The sequence below is a fragment of the Stylophora pistillata genome, chromosome 2 (genome assembly GCF_964205215.1).
Source record: "Stylophora pistillata chromosome 2, jaStyPist1.2, whole genome shotgun sequence".
Taxonomy (NCBI): domain Eukaryota; kingdom Metazoa; phylum Cnidaria; class Anthozoa; order Scleractinia; family Pocilloporidae; genus Stylophora; species Stylophora pistillata.
In genome coordinates this window covers 34110703-34129439 of record NC_142520.1, presented here as the reverse complement: position 1 = coordinate 34129439, position 18737 = coordinate 34110703, and the positions used below count along the sequence as shown (strand labels likewise).

Sequence of the window (18737 nt, the reverse complement as noted above, 5' to 3'; positions counted from 1 at the left end):
GATAACTGAGTAAAGTCAAAAAATAATTTTTAGAGAATAAATAGTATCAGAACAAAAAGTTCACATTGCATGATTTATCGTACTTCTTTTTGCTGCAGAGAAGTGATATCTCCAGGATTCAATTAACTTCGAGCCGCGCAGGTGTTGCAAGTCGGGTCGCAGTCTGTGTCTGCAAGGCGTCTCTCCTATAATAGAAACCTCACTGATGGAAGATCGAGCACCTTCCATTCTCTAAACTGATGAAAAAATTATTGTTCATAATGCATTAATATTTCAAATTTGGAACCATGATATAAAATATTAATTATTCTCAAAGAGTTATCTGGGACTCAAGCTTTAAAGCACGTAGAAACGAAGTTATTTAAAACAGGATCGTACCAAGTCATCAGGTAGGATTTGACGCAACGAGCGTATTTAACTTCTGAGGGGCTTTCCCTGAATATGTTAAACCATCATTCTGAAATGTTTGAGGGCAGTCATTTTTTAGCAGAGGTTCGATATCCTTTAGGCTTAACCTGAGGATGAGTTTCTGAGAGGTGATAGTCAAGTCTCTTTGACGTTGGTGGGTGAGGTTGCATGTTTATCATTCGTAATTCCTTCTCAGAGCATGTGAAATTTATTTTATCGTTATTATGAAAAAAAGCTGTTTTCTTCCCAGAGCAAGTGAAATTTCTTTTATCATCAAAATAGAAAAAAAATGTTCTTTTTTGACAAAATAACGGAATACAACAGCGAAATCTAACGTGCTTTTCTCTCTGCATTAATACATTAAAAAAAAATTCCGGCGTTTGTGTCCAAAAATATGGTTATCTTTTAACAACACGCTCTGAATTGTCTATCTCAGCTTGGCACATAACGTAGTTGCCGGGAAAATGAAAAATAGCGATAAAAGAATCTCTTCAAAGGTTTTGTCAGTCCTCCTGTCTTTATCCGCCAACTTGTCTGCATTTTTGTTTGTTTAGTTGTTTGGTTTGATTTCCATTTAATTAATCCATGGGCTGGGATATGACGTTCAATCCATCTCTTAAAGTAGTATGCTCTTTAAGGTTACTTCCCACGGCTTCGTGGGTGTCCTTTGGAAAATAATTCGTACGCGCGCTAGTATGAAGAAAACCCTAACAAGCTATACATCAAAAGAAGCTTTTAAAATACACGAAGTTTACTATTAAAATATAATTTAGGCAATTTTTTTTAATGATTTTGGGAGTCTTAGGAACCGGTTAGGCGTGAAACGACGGAGGGTCATTCTATTGAACTTATCGAGTATCGGATCTCGCTGCACGAGCAAAGTGGCGGCACAGTCTTATTCACAAGGCATCAATCAACAAAAGTATGTCAGGCTTTTCCGATGTTCTGATTGGTTGTCTAGATATCCGCATCTAAAAATAGAGTAGCATAAAAAATGCTAAACGTGTTGCGTAAATGAACCCAATGTGAAAATTATTTCAAAGTTCAAAATTTCTTGACAGACTTTCGTTTGTCATTATCCCTGGAATGTTTTGGCAAAATTTCACGAAATTCGGTCAAATCTACATACCCATTAAATTCGCTCAAAGTGGATTTATATCTCTCAAAATCAAATGCGAGATTTTAGCTCCTAAAGGTTTGTAAACAACTAGCGCCACACCTGGAGATTATCTCACCTGCTGAAACCGCGAACCAATGAGGAGACGGGACCTCCTGGTGTCAATGACGATACATCAAGATTTTCCCGGGAAAAGTATCGCATAGCAGTCAGGTCTTTTTATCTCGCTCTGTTGAACGTTGAATAATGGGCAAAATTGGCAAAGAAAAAACCTGTGGCAAAAAGAGTAAAGCTAGTGAAACTGCTGAAAAGCAAAACAGCGAATCGACAGACAGCTTAAGTAATACCCTTATCGCTTAAATGTGTTCACTCGGGTAGGTTTATTCATGCGATTCGAGACAAAATAGTGTAATTTCTCTCCTCTTTGGGCCTGTTTTTTTCTTTCCTTTGCCCAGGGACTCCTCTCTAATTTTGACTTCTGATTTTTTTATCCATGAGAAAAGACTTTTCACTGGCAGAGAACTTTCACGTGTGAATTTTGTCAAGTGCGCGATATAAACAAAATATGCCAATAACATGAAATTGCCGCCAATATTCACTTAGGGGGTTCGCCCATTAACGCGATTATGACACCCTCCTGATTTATTAACTTTTATTTGAAAATAAATTTTCCCGAATAAGTCGGGCGCTATTTGAGATTTTAAAATTTTTCTTTTTGTAAACGTTAAGTAAAATGTCTAACTTCAATCTAGTCCAATAAAAGAAGAAACGAAATTTTCGGCCTATGAAGGTGGGAAGTAACCTTAAAAAATCTCACTTTGATGTTCCTAATGTTTTTAAGCATCACAGAGCAGTTTGCGGCCTTTCCTTATAACTAGGCAGTTTGGAAAGCCGCAAAACTACAAAAAAATATCTTTCAAATGGGCACTCTTAATCCGCACAGCCTCAAAGAACGCCTTACAGTCAACAAATATATTCTAGGTTTTCTCGTTACCATGTCACCAAAAAAAGCGTAACTCCATTTTCTGCCTAGAAACACACCCACACAATACACAATTCCTCCATTCGCTCTAACGAAGGGCTAACACTCGACACTTCAGCTTTTAAACTCTGTACGGTGGCCAGTTTACATTATTTACATTAACCGCCTCCCGGTTAGCTCAATGGATAGAGCGATGGACTGTTGTGCGGGAGGTCGAGGGTTCAAGCCCCGGCCGGACCAACATTCAAGGTCTTAAAATAACTGAGAAGAATATGCTACCTTTCTATAACATCAAGAAATGGTTAGATATTCTAGTCTTCTCTGATAGGGACGAATAAATGGAGGTCCCGTCTCCTGCAGGGTTGGGGTAGGAGACGTTAATTTCCCACGCACGAGATTACTGTGTGATGGATGTCCTCCCCTGGGGTGGGATGGGTGGGATTTATTGGGTAGACTACTCGCATGGTTCGCATATGTTCCGTTCTAGTCCTGCCCTGCAGCGGTAATGCAGTGAAAATGGTTAGAAAAAATAGATAAATAATAAAAAAAACCCAGATTTTCTTGAAAACTTGAAAATGAACGAGTTTTGAAATACCCAAGTAAGAATAGGAAACTAAGATTTTTTGTTCCCATTTATTTCAGTTGCAACAGCAATATTATATTCCCACCTTCGGGAAAAACATAAAAACTCTGCATGGATTTCAGCCAAAAATGTTCAAGGGAACTTTGCGGATGGAAGTAAGAGATTTTCAAACTTTGGTATCATGTTACAATACTGAGTGCGATATCGTTTCCGATTAAGTTTCAGGGATCATTTCGTTTACAACGGTTTAAACATCGATCTTGAAAATTGAAAGAAAGCTGTTATACTCACTCAGGTAAGTAATATACATTCTACTCTTATTGGCATGAAGCCAGTGTAAGGCCTAACCACAGCTCTAACTTTTTTTGGTAAATTTTTACAACGTTGCTAGGAGAAGCGAAGAGTACCTTTGAGAAACCTATTGCCTTGAAAAGCTTTCCATCCTATTTTGGAAATCTCTTCAGTTTTTGCGGTATGTCTTACAATTTCGCTCATGACGATTTTTACATCGGTTTCAAAGTTTCACTTTTTTCTCTGAATTCTCAAAGTCTGACCTTTATTCTTCTCGCTGTTGTCACGATCAAATGATAGCTAATTCATAAACCGTTTGAGCGAATAAATTCTACAAATGATCGCTGTCGTTTGTAAACATAATGATGTAAAATCTGATATATTGCAAACACAACCCGGCAAAAGGAAGAGGCTGTAGCGCGCCGCTGAAGACAACTATTACTTTACAGTAATATGAATAAGGTATTGGCCATATAAAGAGTTGTATCGCCAAACAGTTTTTCTTTTTGGATTTACAAGCAGAGTTGCAGCTTCTCACAAGCGTCGGATTTTACTCTGCGCCACCTTTAATGCTGCGTGGATGGAACGAACCTAAGTTACTCTATGACCTTGTACTGCTTGTATTGATTATAATGGTATAACTCAGCCATGCGAAAGAAAATACTTTAAAAAACTTTTCTAGCCCTCTACTTTATAACAGTAACCAGTATAATCAGATTGGAAAAATGAATCGCTGTTTAGAATAACATATATCTTGGTCAATTTACTGCAGCAGGAAATACGTGGGAAACTGAGTCGTGTTCATTTTGCAATTGCAAATTCTATTTGAGACGGGTATCGTGTTCATCAGTTATTTAACACAAAAGGTCTTAAAAAAAGCACATTCTGTGCGGCCTGGAAATGCTATAGGTAAGACTATTTAAACAAAGTTTACCCGTTGTTGAATAGAACTGCGTTCTAAACAATCCTCAGTTTGGCTGAATTGTTTACCTAAACATTTACTTTTCTGAACAGCGTTATGCGGGCCTAAAGCTAACAGAGGAAGGACATTTATCTAGTTAAATAAACCCTCTTAGAGAGAAAGCCTGAGGCTCACCGATAGTGTAAAACCGTTGTTTGGATTAGCCTCGAGTTAATAACCACTATGCCTTGTAAGTTTCATTTGAAAAGAAACCAATACAAAACTTATCGCTACGCTTTGTTAATTAAAAAAAAAAATCCCACCAGCGATTGACCCGAAGATCAAGAAAAAAAAATTCAAAGATGCACAACAAAGCTCTTAAGAAAAGTAAATGCAAAGAGGCGAATAAGTCTCCTGTCAAGATGAAAAAACGGCTTCACATTTTAAGAATAAAAAAAATTATCTCACTCTCAGATTTTGAAATAAAAATGAATAAAAAGAGTCAATTGTGCAAAGGCTAGATGTTAAAAATTACCAAACCATAATAGACTACAAGCAGTCTCTTCTTTTCGGCGACGTCCGTTATGCGAGTCAAAAGAGAAAAATTCAGTGAAAAAATAGATGTTTGCGCGCCGCGGGGAACTCTTGGAGTGAACGCGATGCGCCTCGAGATCTCCATGATTGAGGATGGAGCTTTCGGAGCGCATCGGCGGTGCGCTAATGTGATTTTTTTTTTTCACTGATTTCGTCGAAAAGGAAGTACTTTACCCGACATAAGCACTAGAGCATCAGTTCTTCAGTTAATAATCCTGGTTAAATGTCCAGAACTACATGACTTTGTTTACATCGCGCAGAATTGGAGTTTTTATGGAAAAACATTTTGACACTGTGCGCGTCATGAGGGCCGTTTGAGATGCTGCGAGAGAGGCCGGAAAATGTTTTACTTTCCTCTGAGCAGCCCTTGGAGAAGCCAACTGCAAGTGTAAGGAATAAAGATAAAAAGCAGCAGTCATATTATTAACTGCTTAGTGGACTTAATGGCTAAATCAGATCGAGCTGGACGGGAAATTATTTAGCGGTCGATCGTGCCGTAAGGACCTACCTGCGTTCGGCCTTCAAGTCATGACCTGCCATATGCATTTCACCGTTCTGCCCTAACAAGAACAATATTATATAGCTGTATTGTAACGAAAGACAAAGAGGAACGAGTTTTGAAGAGCCAACGAATTCTGAGATATTTTTTGTGCTAGATAAAACTAAGAGTTTCGTTGCCATTTCCGGCCTTGTATTGTAGTAAGGATATATCATGTTTTACCTTTCGGAGAAAGTGGAAGTTCTGTGTGGATCTCAGCCAAATTTTTTTCAAAGGAATTCTGCGGGTTGCATAAGAAGTTTTAAAGGGTATCGTGTTTCGTAGTTGCATTATCTAAGCATATTGTGGTCGGTAGAAACTTCCTCTTTCAACGCAACTCTGGTTTAATTTCAAGTCAATTAGTTCCAAAGATCTAATTATCGATCTTGGAAAGCGAAGGAAGACTACAATACTCTCTCAGGTAAACTTAGAATAATGGAAATTACCTTCTGGCCCTGTTGTCAGTCAGATAGGAAAAGTTTGAGCCATCCACATAATTTTTGGCAGTTTCATAGCCAAGCAATGTGCTATTTTGAAAGAATAGCTGGATTGATTGGATCAGGGAAAAGCCCTGCTAATACTTAAGGGAATGTTATTTTTTGCATGCATCCGGGGCGACGATCTTTCCATGTAGCTCTATTGTGTGACGATAAGGTTTCGCGCCCAAACTGGGAAAACTGAACCTTCGCGGACGGCCCAACAATAACTGGGGTGAAATCAACTCGGTAGAGACCACTCGGCAGCGAGAACGGAAACTCGTCACGATTTCCTGGTACACGGAGATCTACTTCGAGCGAGCTTGTACGGACGTCAAGGATGAGACAGCGTTTGGTTCCACAGTAAACTTTATTCTAGGTCAGGCCAACAAGTGACATGATCTCTAGCCTCTTCAGTTTAGTAATCAAGGATATAAGCAACAAAGCTTGGTTAAGTACTATCGAGCGCGTGGTTCTCTTTTCCTTTAAATTGACAATATTTGAAGATGAGCGGAAAACGCCTCTTTGAAGTTAAATGATTTGCATTGAAATATTAATAGACCGGAAATAAAAGAACAGACTCAGTAAACTTTACGCCATTAAAAATAGGAGACTTAGGTGAGAATTCACAACTTTGAAACCGAAAATATACTCATGTTATTACAATAGAGCAGCTCACAAAATAAAATGAAAAATACGTATGATGCACGATCCTCACAGTAGAGAGCGCTATTTATGTAATAGCGAAAATCAGACCTGAAAAAAATCAGGCCTATACGGAATTCGAACCACTGACCTCTGCGATACTAGTGCAGCGCTCTACCAATTGAGCTAACAAGCCAACAGGGATCAGGCCGTTAAGTTGATTCGTAATAAACCCGTGATGATAAATCAGATACAATGTATATATGAAGTCCATATATTTTGCACCGCGGTATTAGATACTTATGATGCACGATCAATTGGTAGTGCGCTGCACTAGTATCGCAGAGGTCAGTGGTTCGAACCCTGTACAGGCCTGATTTTTTTCAGGTCTGATTTTCGCTATTGCATAAATAGCGCTCTCTACTGCGAGGATCGTGCATCATACGTATCTAATACCGCAGTTCAAAATGTATGGACTTCATATATACATTGAAAATGAAAAATACAATTAAAAGTTTCCTCTTATCTAGGCAAGGTTGGTGTTAAGATTTATCGTATAAAAGGAAATTGAAGTTTCGAGTATAAACTCAGCTGCCAACTATCAGGAGAACTAATTTGGCCGGAAAGACCGTTAACACTTATATTTATCTAAAAATTTCACTAGAATTTAACAAGAAAAGTACCGAGATGCAGCTGTACAATTTAACTTGGCTATTCAAAATTTACCTGTGGCTTTTTATTTTTTTATAACATCGCAATGAAAGAAACTCGCATGAGTTTTGAACGCTAAAATACCGAAAACAACGATTAAATATCTTTAAACATCCACAGGGAAAAATCACTAGATTTTCCCGTAAGAATTAGGCACTGAAATAGTTATATTTTTTAAATATTGCCGAGGTACATATTCATTCCTCCGTAAGGTATCTAATTGATGAAATACATAAAACCTTTAAGATATCTCCCAATTTAGAACTAAAGACGAACGCGCAATGGGACTATTTTTTAGCAGTGCCCTATCAATTAAGGCCATATCTCGCACACGCCTCTTCGCATCAAGCTTTTATTTCGTCGTATGCGTGTCATATCACATGTGATGCGTGCTTTCCATTCACCATACTGTTTGAAAACTAGCTAAGCGACGCCTTTGAAGTACTATGTAATCCCATCCTCTGTTTTTCTGTGAGCCCCACTGCAAATGAGTACATCAATGAGCCTAACCAAGTTTAATATTTCATTTTAGGTGAGATTGACCGCAATGGTGGTCCAAGCCTTTGTTCATTTACCAGTTTTCCTCTTCCTGTTGGTATTGTTTCATTCAGTGATTACTCAATACAACAGTGATACACGTGAATTCTCCATCTTTGGGATGATGCTACAAAAGCACATCTTTAAGACAATTACTGGAGCTGCATTCGGCGACGTTTGTTTACGGGAATGTTACCGCGACGTCAGATGCCAAAGCTTTAACTTTGCATTTACCCAGGACAAGTGTGAGCTGAGTAACCGCACCAAGGAAGCCAGGCCTGAAGATTTTATACCCAACTCTGAGAGATACTATTTCAGGCGAGACATGGGACGAAGTGAGGTTTGAGGCAAAATGATACACCTTATCGTCCTAGAGGGGGAAAATATAGCGTTTTTTTCTTTCTTAATCTCTAGCTCATCTCGGTGCCATTCCAGAGCTGCCTGCAGACTCATGTAAGGAAATCAAGGCGAGTGAAGGTGGACAAGCGGTCAGCGGATTATACTGGTTGAATTTCATCAAACCTGACACTCCTGTCTCGGCTCACTGTGACATGAAGACCGAAGGTAGAGTAAGACAATTAAACAGAACGGATATATTGTTAGCTTTTGTGCAATCTAGGATCATAAGTTTGGCCGTCCAGGTGAGAGTTGACCCGTGAAAGACTGTTACTATTAAGGAAAAGTTTGAATTCACTAAAATGTCTTGAATTTTTTCCATTATCTATTTTTATACCTCTGTTCAGTACATTCTATGCTCAAAGGAACTAGTTCAGAAGTAGCAAGGAACTGCTGTGTCAAGCTCTTATAAAGTTCACAATGGCGGAGCTTTCAAAACATCACATTTCAAGAAAAAGAATAAAAATTAAGATGTTCTACTATGTTCTTCGTTTGTCGGATCAAAAATTCACAACGAGAGATGTTTAATTCTTCTAAAATAACTATCTGCTAAAGCTTTCTTATTTTCCAATTTGAAACGATCTGAGGAAACTAACATAAGATTTTCAATAAGAAAATGAAAAGGATTATTCATGTTATTATACATTGAGGTCACCATCTGTCTTCTCATTGGCTAAACGCCCACAATTAATTCTGGGAAACAGCGCAGCCTACAGGTTATTCAGTAATCTGTACCTTTAGATTAGTGAGTAATCTGTACGATGCGCGCGCAATGCATGATTTGTGGTGGAGCAATATCAAGTTCACGGACTGCAAAGTAAGAATGGCTTCTCGACTCGCTTCATCGACCCAGCGAGAAATTGAGAAATTACTTGAAGATTAAGATTCGGAAAATATTAAAAGATCGACAAAAGTGGCGAAGGAGCTGTTCTACGAATACCTTAAAGAGAAAAATATCCAGGAGCCACACGAAAGAAAGGAATTAGCCCAAACGAAAATTTCTTTACCACACAGTTGTAAAGTATAAGTGCTCGAAAATAAACTGTGTTTCCTGCGATAATGCGTTTGGCGTTATTTTCTCTAAAGCAATGTATAATTAAAACAATTACTGGATGAGGTTTTTGTGATAACCGGAATAATCAAGGTCTCGGTTAGTGTTATCAGCCTCAGCCCTCGGCTTTGGCTGATTACACTTACCTCGACCTTGATTATTCCGGATATTACAAAAACCTCATCCAATAACTGTTTATTAGCAGTTCATAATTAGACTAAATAAGAGTTATTTATTCCATTAAAGATGCTGACGAGTGTAATGCCTTTATCCGTGTTTGTGATGAGAACGCCGACTGCAAAAACACTCTGGGATCATATCGCTGTTCTTGCAAAACCGGTTTTTCTGGCGATGGACATACTTGCAAAGGTAGAAAGAGATTTCACTATTGAGCTAACGCTGTGATCTTTAGCAGACAACATTTAGGCCGCACGTGCTCAATTACAAATCAAATTTGGTTTTTCGTCAAGCAAGTTTGGACGTCTCTGAGCTAGTTTATCACTTATCGGATTCATAACCAAAACAAATTCCGGTACTTCTCCTATTAATCCTTTCTCAGTTTCTTATTTACTGTTTGTATCGAGCGGCCAATTATACCAACAGATATTGATGAATGTGCCAGTGGTGAACACGACTGCCACGTTTCAGCTTCATGTACCAATACTGAGGGATCCTTCAACTGCTCATGCAACCATCTTTACGTAGGGGATGGAAGATCTTGCATTATTCTCCCATCAGGTTGGTATACGAATCGAGTCTTCTTATAGTACAGTATTCTTTCACGCGGGCATCTACAGCCTGGTGTGATAGATAGCCAGATAGATGGATTTTTACACGATAAAAGTTACAGCTACTTAGAATTTGTGGTCGTGTAAACAATAAAACAGAAGGTAATTAAGCAAATAGCACCAAACAGAAACTTTTTTTTTAACGGGAGGTTTTTGATCCAGCTGGCTGTGCGCGTGAAGTGAGATGACGCGAACCCTACGATCTTATATTGGCTATCCAGAAGAGATTTCTCACTTTGATCTTGGAGGAACAGAGTTTGTAGCAGTGAGGATATAACGTCAAAACAAAAAGCTTTGACGAGTTTTCGTGAATTTACGTGGGTGCAACTCTTTCATGTAATATTTTTGCCATGGAATAAATCCGTTACTGACCTAGTTTGGTTGGTGACTGCAAGCGACTATATCGTGAGACAAACGACGAAACAGTTTACTGATATCAATTGGAATTAACTAATCTCAAGAACACAGTGATGGAGAAATGGCACCTTATTCAAAACCTACCGGGCTCATGAGTAATATTTAATGAGCCACTTCAATTGACATCAAAGATATCCTGATCAGAGCTAAACTTTGCGGGAGTCACGTTGGCTCCTCAATGCGTTTCAGCGAAATCACTCATCCTATTTTCTTCTACGTTTCTTTGCTTCAGCTTGTCCTCCGAATACGGGATGCTATGAAAAGCGAACCATATTTTAAGGAAGCTGTATTGCTGCAGCCTCCAACAACACACCTTCCGGGCGCACTTCCGAATCGTTCTTTTCCTGGGTTGTAGTGTGACTTCTCTCTCACTAACCGGATATGAGTAATATCGAATCGGTTCCTGGGATGAATACCGTCATGAGTCAGCCGGCCCAATTGACCCTATTACTCGGTCGTAAACATTTTGGGATCTTTGAGAACTGTTAAAAAAAATCTGAATATATGGAACACTAATCTACTCGACTTTGTCCTCAGTAAGATAAGGAGAGTTCTTTTTTCAAAGAAACTTTTGGGGGTCAGTATTATATTGACACTTTAAAGAGTCCTCACACTTCTCGCTAAGAGTAGGGAACGTTGCTCCCAGTGTTGTGGTCTGGCCCTCAGTTATTGTTTAAACTAGTACCCATTTCAACCAGCTTCAAGATGAACGGGCCCCGCCTGTCTAAATAAATAAATTTCTTTCGAAGGGTTGTTTCACTTATTTGAATTTCTTTGATCATTTCTTCTCTGTCTATTTTAGAATGTCAGAACTGTCAAAGTCTGACAGGGGCAGACAGAAGGATAAATTACACCAATCAAGACACGATTTGCGATAATGGACTTAGGGGATGGTACCGTTTTCAAGGAGCAGCAGGTACAAGAATGCCCACTTCATGTCCCCCTAAAAACCGATGTAACTCCCATGCACCCGGCTGGGTAAATGGCACGCATCCCGCAGAGGCTGATGGTCAGGTCACCAGGACGGTTTGCTTCCACTGGTTGTCAGACTGCTGCTACAAGTCAAGTTCCATCAAAGTGATAAACTGCGGCGGTTACTATGTTTACTACATAAATGGCACACCCACATGTTTCCTCCGCTACTGCAGCACAGACTAAATAGATGCTGGTTCAGCAACATATTCTAAGGAAGCTGTATTGTCCTTTGATTTTGTCGGGACAATTCTAGTTTTGTCTACTAGTGCGGATATAACATAAACTCTACTACTATAGTCATCTTTCAAACCGGCAGTCTAACGAACGCTTTGCATTCCACTAATTTATTCGTGTTTTTCTCGTTGCTATGTTCTTACCAATAACGTAGTTCCATTTTCTGCCTTTAAAAGCACACACAACCCACAATTCCTCTATTCGCTCCTACAAAGGGCTAACGCTCGAAACGTCAACTTTTATAATCGTAACGGTGGCCAATTTACCATTTCAACTTTGTTGATATATTCAAATTATTTCGTTACCCCCAACGACGCAGCCCCAGTTTCTTTAGAAACTACCAGCCTTTGCTATAGTCATAACTTTGGATGGCATTGAGAAAATAAAAACTGAAAAATATAGCAACAAAACAGTCTGAATAATTACGCGAGCGTCTGTAAGTTAAATGTCTTTTATTTTCCTTCATTGAAGCAGAGATGGCGAGAAATTGCAAAATCACGCCATCTGAGTTTTCAAAACATATGAAAAGATCTAGAAAGTTAGATAAAGCTTATCTTTGATTTTTTAAATCAATTATACAATTGTTAAACTGTCAGATTGGCATAATTAGTAGAATTGGGTGCGTTTGGCCCTGAGGCTACAAAATTTGCATGCACCTCGCCACCGGCCAAAGAGTTACTACAGGCGTTATTCCCGTGATTCAAATTGTAATTATACGGTAAATAGCAGCTCGAATACTTGTTAGGGGACTGGTGCGAGATTTGTTTTCCGCTTTGTTTTCACCTCGGCATTAGCAATTTCATAGAATTCAGCCAGTTCATCAGGGCTTACGGAGTGAAGAGCACAGTTTAGTTTTCTCCAGCCATTGAGTTAAATTCTTCAGATCCCAAGAGGTCTGTCTTCTGTAATTTTTTTTTTAAAGCGAACTCAGCTTCTAACTTCTTCCCCAGGCCCTGAAGATTAAAAAAAATTTCTTACTCTGACAACTCCCTATGTTTTTTTTTTTAGAATATCCAGCCTAATTATTTACTTGCTTTGATTCCGTATCAAAATTTATAACGTTTGTAAATAATGGGATAAAAAGTGAAGAAAATCATTTTCATTTCACGTAGTATCCCTCAGGACACACAGAACTACCTAATGGTGAGAGTTTACATGGTGAGCCCCTGAAAAACGCCCAAAGCAACATCTTTTCAGAATATGCCACTGATATTGTTGTCAAGAAGCTTTCCCCATCTGCCAACTGTCAACGGAATGAAAGTCTAAATAATACCATAGCAAAAAAAACCCCCAAAACCCGTTATTACAGAGGAAGTGCAAGCAATGACTTTAGAGTAGCCTGTGGTGTGGCCCAAAGAAATCTTGGCTATGGCTATGTAAGTGCAGCGTTAGAGGTACTGGATATCGAACCCGGCTATTTTTGTACATCACATGAAGATCTGATGGACAAAAAAGTGTTAAGTGACAGAAACCGGAAGGCTACAAAAAATTTCAAGTATAGGAGTAATCAATTACGGGGTCAGAAATCCAGTCAAAAAAGTCAAAAAGAAGCTAAGGAGGGGAAAACTTATGAAACTGCAGTTGATTTGAATCTGGATACAAGTGTCAATCAACCTTCACCAAGAACTCACACTCACGTTGAACATCTTTTTGGAAAACATTTCTGATAATGAGCTTCATGAGTAAGAAAAACTAGTACCATCCTACTATGCTCAACCTGATCTGCCAAAACTGACTTATGATCCAAACCAAACTTACACTTTGAAGTTCATTTGTTTGTTTAAGCAGGTTGATTAATTGGCAGCTGTAATAGCTGATGTGGACCTGCTGTCCTAACCCACCCATCCCACCCCAGGGGAGGACATCCATCACACAGTAATCTCGTGTGTGGGAAATTAACGTCTCCTGCCCCAACCCTACAGGAGACGGGACCTCCATTTATTCGTCCCTATCCGAGAAGACTAGAATAACTAACCATTTCTTGATGTTATGGAAAGGTAGCAAATTCTTCTCAAATATTTCAAGACCTTGAGTGTTGGTCCGGCCGGGGCTCCAACCCTCGGCCTCCCGCACTACAGTCCAGCGCTCTATCCATTGAGCTAACCGGGAGGCGGTTAGCTCAAGGGATAGGCGGTTAGCTCAATGACTTTAGCGGTTAGCTCAATCGTTGTTTTTGACACTGAGACTACCTGCACCGGGAAAAATGCAGAACTCTGTCAGCTGTCCGCCATTCATGAAAATCAAGTGTTTTCAAAGTACATTCTACCAACAGGAAATGTGAGTGCTGGAGCTTCACGAGTGAACGAACTATGAGTTCAAAATATCAGTGGAATCAGAAAATTATTGAAAGAAAACCAACCAGTGGAAACTGTCTCTCTTGATAAAGCGCTTCGGGAGTTTCACACCTTTCTTAGTCAAGTAAAATGGTCATCCCAGAAGGAATCTTGTATAGTTCTAATAGGTCATAATTCATCAACATTTGACACTCCAATACTTCTCCGGAGAAGCAACCCGAATGTTTATTTTGGCGACAGTCAAATCCTTGTCAAACATCTTTTGAAAGAAACACCCGACATTGCAACTCATTGAATCGGCATCTTGCAAATCAAACCAATCAGCACTAGCTTTACTCACATCTCTTTAAAGAAGAATTTGAAGCCCACGATGCCTTGGAGGACGTTAAGGCACTTGAAAACATTCTGTTTCATTCTACACTTTAACTGAACAAAGAAAAACTCGTGAATCGTTCCGGAGTTATTAGTGTTGAACAAGCAATTGCCAGCATATCGTATTTGGATAGACGCCATGAAATTCTTCAGACATTCAGCGGAAGACTTTTCGACCCCAGGGACGACAGTGGTGCAATAAAACAATCAATGGCTCAGAAGACTGCAGGAAGTGGGATTTCCTATTCACATCTCAAAGAGTTATATTTAAAGTTGGGAACAAAGAGGCTGCTTGCGACCCTCAGCATGCCTCCTTTTCAGAACACAGCGTGGAAACCTCGTGTCACTCGAACAAAGCGTATTCTCGATGCCATTGCAAACCACTTTCAGGAAACATTTCCGAAAGAAGAATAGTTCCTTTGGCTCCATTGTTGGTAAATTGTAACTGCATGTGTTTCCATTTAACCACGTTTAAACTGCAGAAACTAGCCAGCACGTGTTGTGCCTCTGGAGGTGCTTGATGACAATGTACGTACCTCGCGTAATATTAGCCAGATTTAAATGACCGAAATTCTCCAAAACGTAGCAACGAAGCAAGCTTGTTAACGGCACTTCAAAAAATAATTTACAGGTCCACTTGAACGACTGATTAAGCTGATGAAATCGACCCAAAATCGAGCGAGTGACTCTTCGAAACAAATCAAGGTTTTGACCAGCGAACAACGTTTGCGCATGCGAAAAGCGGGATCTTGTAAAGGCCAGATTTTGGAAACACGCGAGACGTGCGTGGATTTTCTTTAGACGCGAAGTGAATAATTTAATAAACAAGTCCAGTGACTCCACTATTTTATTTTAAAATTGGGTAGTGTAGACTAAGAGAAAAGTACTGGTAAAATTTGAAAAAATTCTCTGGACCGGATTTATAGCCACTCAAAAGTTACGGCTTTTGACTGCTCCAGAGATATTTTTTAAACTCTCTATAATTGCTTCCACTTCCATGTAAAATTGGATAAAATTAATAAAAATAGGGGTCACCGAGTTAATTTTTGCGCTATTAGCGTTAGAAGCTCCATGATAGCTCTTCTTTACAACCATATGCTATTACTTTGGTAACAGCTGATGACGCCACGTGATTATGTTTTGGTTCACTGATGATTGAGCTAGCAACTGTTACCAAGTAGCTGTAAGAAAAATTTTTTTTTTATTGAGTCCCTCAAATGTAAAAGTGCTAGAAAACCTAAAAACTATTGTGAGCCACCTTAAGAGTATTGTATACATCGGTACATAGGTAGAGGGACACAGGATCATGAGTTTAACTACTGTCACGTGCTACCCTCTCGAAATGAAGTCTATTGTGTTGTACTGTATTGTACTTTAATGTACAAAGCTAAACACAGCCTTAGCCCTTTGAATATTTGTAATTGAATGAATTCCTCATTTATATTGTTATTATCCTTATTGTAATATCTTTCAGAAACACAACTCTTCCTATAATTTAAGACAGGTCGACTTTCCTATTCCTAGATACAACACCATAACTTATGGCAAACATTCACTACGCTATTTAGGACCTAAATTATAGAGTGAACTGACAACTTATGACAGATCAGCCACAACATTAGCTAGTTTCAAAAACCGCGTACGTAAGCGTGACCTGAGCTCTCTATTAGACGATGGCTGCAGGGGCTGTGCTCTAACTAATTCTTAATTCATGCATGGTATGACTTAATTTTATTTTTAGGTAGGTAATATTCTTTGTAAATACTGTTTATCCATTTTATTTGTGTCCCCACATTAGTATGGGATTTCTCCCAAACTAGAAGATTCTTTGAAACGTTGATAGCGGGGCTCCCACGCGCGCGAAGTGCGAAGCGCGCGTGGGGCAGAGCCCCGTACCCATGGAATATGGTCAACCACTTTTCGTTTGGATGTCATGTGACTGACCGAGCGTACGTGCCTTCGAATTGCACGAGTATGGTAGGAGAGACTATCAAAACGAAAGGAGGGTGTCTCAGGCGAGTCTTGGCAAATGCACATCTTTTATGTTATCATTAATATTACGAACTTGGGAGCTCCGCTTTTAGGCTTGGCTAAATCTATATGTTAAAGTTTCTGTCTATCTATCTATCTATCCATCTATCTATCTATCTATCTATCTATCAAACAATCTGTGACGAAACAATTTGTCACATTCTTAGACAATAACAACAAGTTATCACAATTTCAAAGTGGCAACCGTAAATATCACTCCACCGAAACGGCTTTTCTTTTTGTCACTAATGACCTATTAAAAGCTATGGATGAAAAGGAAATCTCAATATTGGTGTCGATAGATATGTCGAAGGCTTTTGATAGTATAAACCATGACATGTTATTTAAAATTCGCAGCCTTGGTGTGTCTCCATCACCGCTAGAATGGTCTAAAAATTATTTAAAGGGAAGGTATCAGTTTGTTCGTATTGGGGATGAGGTTTCAAAGTCCCTCCCAGTTGATTATGGAGTTCCACAGGGATCTATTCTTGGTCCCGTTCTGTTTACTGTTTACATAAATTATTTACTATCTATACCTCATCCTCGGAGACCCAGGGGCTGTGAGTCGATTTCAAGTTAAGGGCAGAAGAGCCCCCTGGGGACATTGTCTTACAAGACAATGACAAACAGTTCCAAACAGTTCCAAACGGTCGCAGTCGTTCTGTCATCTGATTGGTGCCAGAAAATCTGTGTTTTTTTTCTGCCCAAACAGAGTGAAGTGTGCTTTGGAGTCCTTTCGTATGTTTTAATACGGACATATACAAGAAGCTCTGTCGCTCGCTATGTTTGTTTGAGCCGTGCGACAAAGCTTTGCCCGTGGTGAAAAGTTTTAGTCTCAGCACACAATGTAAAAGAAATCGATCAGATTGTCCGCGAAAATCTTACCGGTAATTATACTGAATACTTTCGCAGGTATCAGAAGAGAACGTGTTTAAAAGTTTGCTAGGTTCGTATCAAACATAATGGTTGCAGGCATCGATATGTCGCTTTAAACGTTAAACGAGATGTGAGCTTAAATCTTACTACCAGTGTGGAGTTTTTGTATAATTTGCTGTAACTAAAACTTTTGCAATCCCATGAAGCTATTTCGTCGCACGGGCCACGTAGGTATGTCGAGTAACTGGCGCTTACGCAGCTTTCTGTGCGCGCCAAAATCTAAAAAAAAAAGAAAAGCTAAGCGTGGAATCTTTTGTTTATTAGATGTGGGTAGATAGCCCTGTTCTAAGCTGACATTTACAATAAAGCAAACCCGCCCTTTCCATCAACTATTTCCTTGTCTTTGGTTTTGTTTTCTCCAATGAAAGCAGCATCGATTCTCAATGATCAAAGGTATTTAACTTGGTCTTCAACAATCGACAAATGAGGTGAAATGACAATGACCAAGGGAGAAGAAGAGCATCCGTGGCCTTTTGAGCTCAAGAATTTGAACACTCTAGGCACCAGTTGAAAGATTAAACTCTTTCCAAACCCCTTCGGTAACTGTTTGAAAACATCTCTCCTTCCCACGATAATTAGTTTTTGTTCAGATTTCAATTAGCTAACCGGAAACACAGCTAGGCTTTCTGTAAACGCTTGCTGGAGGTCGTCCACGAAATTAACGTTCTCTGCAACTTTGGCCATATTGTGAAAGACTTCACTTCAAAGCAAAGATTAGATCATTTTTGGCGTGCACAAAGCTACGTAAGCATAAGCGCCAGTTGCTCGACATACCTGCGTGGCCCGTGCGACGAAATAACTTCACGAGATTGGCAAAGTTTCGGTCACAGCAAATTGTACAAAAAATCTAGAAAGATTTAAGCTTACATCTCGTTTAACGTTTAAAGCGAAATATCAACGCCTGCAACCATCGTGTTTTATACGAACCTCGCAAACTTTTGTACACGTTCTCGTATGATACCTGCGAAAGTATTCAGTATAATCTCCGGTGAGATTTTTGTGGACAATCTGATCGATTTCTCCAATATTATGTGCTGAGACCGACACTTTTCAGAAGGCTCCGTCGCACGGCCCAAACAACCAAAGCGAGCAACTGAGCTTCTTCCATATGTGCGTGTTAAAACACACGAAAGGACTCCAAAGCACACTTCACTCTGATTGGGCAGAAAAACACAAAGATTTTCTGGCACCAATCAGATGCCAGAACGACCGCGACCGTTTGGAACTAGTCTTGTAAGATAATGTCCCCAGGGGCTCTTCTGCCCTTAACTTGAAATCGACTCAAAGCCCCTGGATCTTCGAGGATGTCTATACCTAAACGTTGTAAATCTGCTGTTTATGTTGATGACTCCAAACTTTACTTGAAATTTAAAACTAGTGAGCTATAAAATGCAGTCTCTGCAGTTAACTCTGACCTAAACGAATTTTGTATGTGGTGTTGCCACAATTCACTACTTTTA

The 18737-nt window shown here is 39.4% G+C and overlaps 2 protein-coding genes across 2 annotated transcripts in view; both read left to right on the top strand.

Moving 5' to 3' along the window:
* Positions 1-279: 279 nt before the first annotated feature.
* LOC111345149 (uromodulin) lies at positions 280-12565 on the top strand. Its single transcript, XM_088747257.1, has 7 exons — positions 280-389; positions 3310-3385; positions 7779-8118; positions 8198-8347; positions 9477-9599; positions 9834-9968; positions 11238-12565. Exons 3-7 carry the CDS (start codon positions 7794-7796, stop codon positions 11591-11593), a joined length of 1089 nt encoding a protein of 362 aa, XP_088603383.1. The 5' UTR covers positions 280-389; positions 3310-3385; positions 7779-7793; the 3' UTR covers positions 11594-12565.
* The window catches only part of LOC148739208 (uncharacterized), an 84274-nt gene continuing 69482 nt past the window's right edge, over positions 3946-18737 (top strand). The window contains exon 1 of the mRNA XM_088747248.1: positions 3946-4290. The gene's annotated coding sequence lies outside the window, so the exon portion shown is untranslated. The remainder of the gene's footprint in view (positions 4291-18737) is intronic.